The following is a 6,832-nucleotide window of genomic DNA, read 5'->3' as shown; positions in this document are numbered from 1 at the left end:
CGCCCAGGAGCGGCTCTGAGCATCCCCCCGAGCCCGACCCCGCACCCCGGGCCGGTCCCGAGCCCCGGCGGCTTCGCAGGGTCCCCGCGGGGCTCAGCCCACCGGGCCGGGCCGCAGCGCCGCCGCCGCCGCCGCGCTTCCGGGGCGGGCGAGGGGCTTCCTGCGGGGCGGCCGCGGTCCCGGGACTGCTCCCGGTGCTGCTCCCGGGCCTCCTCCCGGCCCGGCCCGACTCGCCGCCGGGATGATCAACGCCATCCTGGTGTTCAACAACCACGGGAAGCCGCGGCTCGTCCGCTTCTACCAACACCTGGTGCGGGACCGGGGCCGGGATCGGTGCGGGGCTGGAGGTGTGGTGGGGCTCGGTGGGGCTGGGGGGGCCGGGAGCCGGGGCGGTCGCTGCGGGGTGGCGGAGCCCTGCCGGTGCCCTGGCCGTGTCCTTCGGGATGCCCCGGGCTGGCTCCGGGACCGGGCCTGTCGCCCGGAGCCGCCGGCTCACGGTGTCCCAGGGGCAGCGGGGGTCGCGGGTCCCACGGGTGGGACGTGCCCCCACGGGTGCCCTCGGCTGTGTCCTGCCGGCAGGCGGAGGAGGCCCAGCAGCAGATCATCCGCGACACCTTCCACCTGGTGCTGAAGCGGGATGACCACATCTGCAACTTCCTCGAGTGCGGCAGGTACCGGCCGGGGAGGGGCTGTGCCGGGCTGTGCCTCGCCCAGATGGCCCCCCCAGAGCCCTTCAGCCTTCCCCGTGTCCCCACAGCCTGTTCGGCGGCTCGGACTACAAACTGATCTACCGGCACTATGCCACGCTGTACTTTGTTTTCTGCGTGGACTCCTCGGAGAGCGAGCTGGGCATCCTGGACCTCATCCAGGTGTGTCCCTGCAGGGTCCCATCCCTGGGCACAGCCCCGCCCCGACACCTTTCAGGTGCATTTCATGCCCGTGGCATCCCTGTGCCAGCCCTGGGAGGCCTGAAGAGCCACTCGGGGGCCACAGGGGGAAGGGGGGGCTGCACGTGCCCTCTGAGCCCATTTGTGGCTGCTCCGCCACGGGCAGAGGGGGAGAAGCCAACCCAAATGAATGGCTTTAAAAAATAGAACCATAGAATCATTTCAGGATGGAAAAGACCCTTAAGAGCATCAAGTCCAAAAGTTAATCCTAGAATCATGGAATCCCAGGTTGGCAGGGACCTCAGGGATTGTCTGGTCCAACCTTTCAGTTCAAAGCACGGCCTAGACAAGGCCCAGCACCTTGGCCAGATGCACCTGAAGGCGTCCAGCATCAGGGAATCCAATTACTTCCTCTGTAAGATTATTCCAATGGCTGAGTGTTTTGTTTGGGAAAAATTTTCCTTTTATGTCTAACTGGAATCCCCCCAAGAGGAACTTGTATCCATCACCCTGTGACTTTCCATATGACTCCTTGTATGAAGGGAGTTTCCAGCCTTTTAGCCACCCTTTAAACACCGGGACATGGGGAGAAGATCCCCCCTGAGCCTCCTTTTCTCCAGGCTGAGCCCCTCCAGCTCCCTCAGCTGCTCCTGCTGCTCCAGCCCCTTCCCCAGCTCTGTTCCCTTCCCTGGACAAGCTCCAGCCCCTCAATGTGTCTCTTGTCTGAGGGGCCCAGAACTGGATACAGCCCTCGAGGTCTCAACAGTGCCAGCAAAGGGACAGGCACTGCCCTGGCCTTGCTGCCACAGCAGTGCTGGCACAGCCCAGGGGCCACTGGCCTCCTTGCCCGCCTGGGCACACTTGGGCTCATGTTCAGCTTCTGTCACCAGCAGCCCCAGGGCCTTTTCCATCTTTCCAGCTGCTCTGCCCCATGTCTGGAGCGTTCCATGGGACTGTGTGACCATCTTGCCTCGTCTCTGTGCTGACTGTCCTTTCTGCTTCCCCAGGTGTTTGTGGAGACACTGGACAAATGCTTTGAGAATGTCTGTGAGCTGGACCTCATCTTCCACATGGACAAGGTGGGTGGTGGGCTCCATGCTGCTCCAGAGCCTGCGCTCCCACAGGCAGGAGCTGGCCAGGAAAGTGTGGGGGCATCAGGGGTCACTGTGTGGCCAGGGATTGCGATCCTGGGTGCGAAGATATTCAGCCGGGGGTCTTAGAAAGCTGCATCGTGTTCTCTTGACAAGAGATCCAAGTGCTAGGCTGCTCTGAGCCCAGGGGTGAGCTGTGCCCAGCCATGGTTCAGGGACTGGTGCCAGGTGACCGCAGCCAGGTGACAGGGATCTGTGCTCCAGGGCTGTGCTGGTGGAACTGGGCAGGCTCTGGTGTGGTGCTGGGGCGTTCTGCCTCTGCCCCAGCTGTGACACTCCTTGGGAGTCCTTAACGTTTTACTACAGCTGCAGGGGAAAAAAAGGGAAGGAACAATGGCTGCACGAAAAAAAGTGAACAAACAATGGAGGTATTTGGAATTCAAAGTGTTGGGTAAACTTTGGTTTGAGCCACAGCCTGTAATGCTTACTCTTGAGCTGGACTGAGTTTCTGGGCGGAAACCCGTCCCCTTTGATCATCTCCTGGGTCATGAGGCTGAAGATAGCCAGGAGTAGATAGCCAGGAATAGGCTTGGAGCAGGGAGAGGCTTGGCTGACAGTGCTGCTTGCATTGCTGTTGATCAAGATTTTCTTGCTTTGCTGAAGACAAAAACATGTCAACAAAAAAGAGCAGTGGAAAAGAAAAATGTCCCCTTTCTGTTGGTGATTCCAACTTGGGAACTGGCAGGGAAGGGGAGTGAGCAGGTGAGTGGGTGGGGTCTCTGTGTTCCCAGCTGCTTATATCTAGCTTTGGTTTTACCGTTTACCCAGCTGTAACCTTTCCGAAATGCCACATGATTATGTTGTCAGCAAAAGCACTTATCAAGGGTTTATCAAAGGAGGAATGAGGGAGGAGCAGCCGTGGGAGAAGCAGTGGCAGTTGCCCAGATCACCCCTGCCCGCAGTGGGGGGAGGATGTGCTCATGGGGTCTGACCCTGTGGATGACCAGGACCTGGCAGCTTTTTGCTCAGCCTTACTCTGGGTTTACACTGAGCCCTACAGCCAGCCTGCAGCCCTGGGGCAGGGCACCTCACCCCATAGCCCGTCAGCTCTGCCAGCAAGAGCGGGGTCACCCTTCCTCTGACCTCTCCTGCCTGGAAAAATGTTCAGGAGACAGGAATCAGGGGGTTCTGATAGGGGAGATCGTACAGCTCAGTCATCCCAGACCCTCCCAGCCTTGTTTACTTCGCGTCCTGTGCTCCTGCCGCTTCCAAGCTTTGACTTGAGTCTTGGCCCCTGTCAGTTGGTCCTCCCGTCTCTTTCTATATTTGGCACGTGTTTATTTCTCGGATGTGCTCATGTTCCTGTGCTTCCAGGAGCTTGGTCACAGAGGGACAGTGTTTGGGGTGCTGGGAATGTACCAGTGCGTCCTGCTGGGCTCTGGTTTGCACCCCTTGGATGCCCTGGCAGGGTTGTGAGTGTCTCCCCAGGCAGGGGCTGACAGGAGTTCAGGTGCAGATTTGGCTGCATCCTGTGATTTCTGTCTTTGCCTCAAGATTCACCTTGCACTACCTGCAGCACAGGGGTTGTAGGACCAGAACTGCTGCAGATCTGGAGCCCTGTGCCTGCTGTGGACAGATGAAGGAGGACATTGGTTGGGCACCAGTGACACCAGTGCTTTTATCTGAGCTTTGGGTTCCCCAGCCTCAGAGCTGCGGGGCCCCCCTGTCACATGGGGAGGCTCAGGGGGGATCTGTGCCCACCTCCCGGTCGTGCTTCCCACTTTGGAGAGGAGCATGAGCTGCACTCAGCAGCTGTGGGGTCCTGCAGGGGACACAGATTGCTCAGGAAGTGCTGTGCTTCGGCTTGGAAAACAAAGCTTGCTCAGGATTTCTGCCCCGTTGGTGTTGGGCCAACTTGGGCTGAAGCCAGACCTTGAAGGAACATTTCCTGATGTTCCCAGATGCTGTCGGGCTGTGGGGGCTGCTCGCTCTGGCCAGCGCGGTGTGCGCTGGGGCTGGGCTGTGGGAGGGGGGTCCCAGGGCTCTGGGAGGCCCAGGAGCTGCCATGGTACCCGTGGCTCACCCCGTGCTGTGCTGGTCCCACACACCTCGCTGCTCTGGGCACTGTCGGAGCAGGATGGAACTCATGGGGAGCCCTGGGATGGATCACCTCACATTTGGCACAGAGCTTGGTTTCCCCCTTGGAGCAGGTTTTCTCATTGTCTTTATTCTCCCCAGCATTGCCCTGGCAGTGTTTGCCATGTGGTGTTGACAAGTGCACCCTGGCCCTGTGAGGCCATTAAACAATCTCGTAACCTGACCATGCTCCTGCACAGCCTCTTTCGTAGAAGTAACTGGGACCCATAAATCCATTATCTGTGCCAGGAACTCAGCAGGAGCTGCTGATTGTGCAGGGAATGCCTGGCTGAGCTGGATGCTGGAGTTCAGGGTAATTGCAGCCACCAGCACAGCCTGGCTGCCACCCTGGGGCTGGTTGGGATTTCTGAGATTGCAAACCATGAGTGGCCCTTTCCCTGCCGTGGCTGTATGATTCCACCAGCCTCCCTTGGCTGTTCATCCTTGGACCTAAGGAACCCCAGGGAAGGAAGGAATAGACTCCCTTGGCAGTTTTGTGCTTTTTCTGTGCCTGTATCACAGTCCTGTCTTTCCTAAGAGACAGTGGAGAAGCCAGGCTCTGGCCTGGCTTTCTGGGGAGAAGGAGCTGCTCCTGGGGAGAAGTGTCCTGCCCGGTGGGGTCCCTGCTGCCCACTAGGGTCCTCTCTAGCACACATTCCTGCTGTGACCTGGGTCCTGGCCCAGGGAGGGATCAGACTTCACTGGCTTTGTCAGAAGTGGTGCAGCCAGGCTGTGCCAGCAGGATGGTTGGATCTGGCCTCTCTGAGGGCTGCCCTGTGCCCAGTGGTCTGTTTGCTCTGGCTTCTGGGGTGGGTGTTTTCTAGAGCACAGGTGGTAAATAGGACTGTGGGACTTCCCATGCCAAGGACCATGGCCACCTTCTCATTCTCTGGGCAGCTGAGGAGGGGATGGAGCTGGATTTATCTCCTTAGGGGAGATGCTGGCCCCTGACATGCTTCCATACCAGCACTGTGGCCGCTGCCAGGCCAGGGCTGGGCTCTCAGCCTTCCCTTCCCTTCTTCCCTCCCTGTTAGGTTCACCACATCCTGCAGGAGATGGTGATCGGTGGGATGGTGCTGGAGACCAACATGAATGAGATCGTGGCACAGGTGGAGGCCCAGGGCAAGCTGGAGAAGGCAGAGGTGAGCGTTGATGCTGTGGCTTTGCCCCATGGGGCTGACGGACCCTGGGCTGCGAGGGGAGCTGGCCTGTGAGGTCTGGGGTGGGCATGTGGGGGAGACATCTGGGCTATCCCCAGTTTCTGCCTGCCCGAGCCCTCGGGGTGGGGCTGGGGACATCAGCAGTTCAGGAGCACGGGGGAGCTGCCCAAGCATGGGAGTGGCTTTTCCCATCAGGATAATGACCTGAGGCAATAAAAGGTTTATTGCCCTATTTGCACTGTCACTGGTAAGATGCAGCTGCCTGGGTGCTGTGGGGCAGGGGCCAGTGGTCACAGTCTCTCTGTCCCCAGGGAGGCCTCTCGGCCGCTCCTTCCCGCGCTGTGTCAGCCGTGAAGAACATCAACCTGCCCGAGATCCCCCGCAACATCAACATCGGGGACATCAACATCAAAGTGCCCAACCTGTCGCAGTTCATGTGAGCAGCCCATGGCAGGGGCCAAGCAGAGCTGGGGTCCCTGGCTCCTCTCAAGGACTGCCTGTGTGGTACCCAGGGGCCAGTGTTGCCAGGATGCCTGGGCTGACCGAGGGCAGGGAGCAGTGGCAGGGCTCAGAGAATGGGATGGAGGGTGTCTCACCCTGGACCTGGGCTCAGTTCTGCTCTCTGGTCCCTCAAGAAGGCGGGTGCCCTTCCTTCCCCTCCCTCTCCATGGAAGTGCAACCTCTCCTCACTGGGGGGAAGAGCCGGTTCCTGCCTCTCCCAGGATTCTTGGGATTCCCAGTGGTAAATGCATGCCTGTAGTGACAGCTTCATCAGGAGCTGCAGGTTGTCTCCTCCATCCTCCTGGCCATGGCTGTCCCCTGCCCTGGTCCTGCTCACTGGGATGGGCCCCAGCTGGGTGGGGGTCACTCCTGGGAGCTGCTGCAAACCCTGGGCACAGTGTGGGGGGGACCCGTGGGAGCAGGGACATGGCAGCGAGAGGGATGGGAGCTGAGTGAGCTGGGGGATGAGCAAGTGGCAGCTCACAGGGTCAGGCCAGGCTGGGGCTGCTTGAGTGTGTTCCTGTGTCCCAATAAACTGCCCTTGAACCCGTGTCTGTGTCTGCTGTGGGTGCCGCTGGCCAGGCCCCGGTGGGAGCACCAGGAGTGGGCCAGGGCAGCTCTCCTGGGGCGGCTGCAGCCCTGGGGGGCTTTGGGCTGGTGGAGGCCCGGGAGGTGGAAAAGGGGGCCCAGGACATCCCAGGGGAGGGTGGGGGGCTTAGGGCAGTGTTGCTGGCTGCACTCTCCACTTCTGGAGCAGGTGGAGGGAGGGTGATGGCCCAGTTCGGGCTGTGACAGTGGCATCCCCGGCTTTGAGCCTTTGCCAAAGGTCACCCCCTACCAGCGTTCCTGCCCTCTCCCTGCTGTAGAACATCTGGGCAGAGCAGCCATGAGCCCTGACAGCTTGGTGGGTGTGTGGGGGCTGTGGGACTGGGGTCCCCTGAGGCCAGGGGTGAGTGTGGCTGGTCCTGGGGGCCACAGTGACCTCCAGGCTCCTCCAGCCACGTGCCCCACGCCCCTGGCTCCACCACAGCTTCATCTGGCCACCAGCCCCCGGGGC

General features: G+C 60.5%; 1 protein-coding gene across 1 annotated transcript; it reads left to right on the top strand.

Annotated features, from left to right (window-relative positions):
• The first annotated feature begins 127 nt into the window (after nucleotides 1-127).
• Nucleotides 128-6,326, top strand: AP3S2 (adaptor related protein complex 3 subunit sigma 2). The gene is made up of 6 exons (XM_051796544.1): nucleotides 128-310; nucleotides 580-671; nucleotides 758-869; nucleotides 1,895-1,966; nucleotides 5,149-5,256; nucleotides 5,586-6,326. The coding sequence occupies exons 1-6, from the start codon at nucleotides 242-244 to the stop codon at nucleotides 5,712-5,714; spliced, it is 582 nt and encodes a 193-aa protein (XP_051652504.1). The 5' UTR covers nucleotides 128-241; the 3' UTR covers nucleotides 5,715-6,326.
• Nucleotides 6,327-6,832: the final 506 nt, after the last annotated feature.

Source organism: Manacus candei, unplaced genomic scaffold, assembly GCF_025592945.1.
Source record: "Manacus candei isolate 608988 ecotype Guabito, Panama unplaced genomic scaffold, ASM2559294v1 h1tg000046l, whole genome shotgun sequence".
Lineage (NCBI taxonomy): Eukaryota > Metazoa > Chordata > Aves > Passeriformes > Pipridae > Manacus > Manacus candei.
This window is presented reverse-complemented; position numbering and strand designations above follow the sequence as displayed.

Excerpts from the sequence above, each read along its gene's own strand:
- AP3S2 (XM_051796544.1), top strand. The coding sequence starts at position 242 with ATGATCAACGCCATCCTGGTGTTCAACAACCACGGGAAGCCGCGGCTC. Across the intron at positions 1,967-5,148 it reads TCATCTTCCACATGGACAAG|GTTCACCACATCCTGCAGGA; the intron begins GTGGGTGGTGGG and ends CCTCCCTGTTAG. Across the intron at positions 5,257-5,585 it reads GCAAGCTGGAGAAGGCAGAG|GGAGGCCTCTCGGCCGCTCC; the intron begins GTGAGCGTTGAT and ends CTCTGTCCCCAG.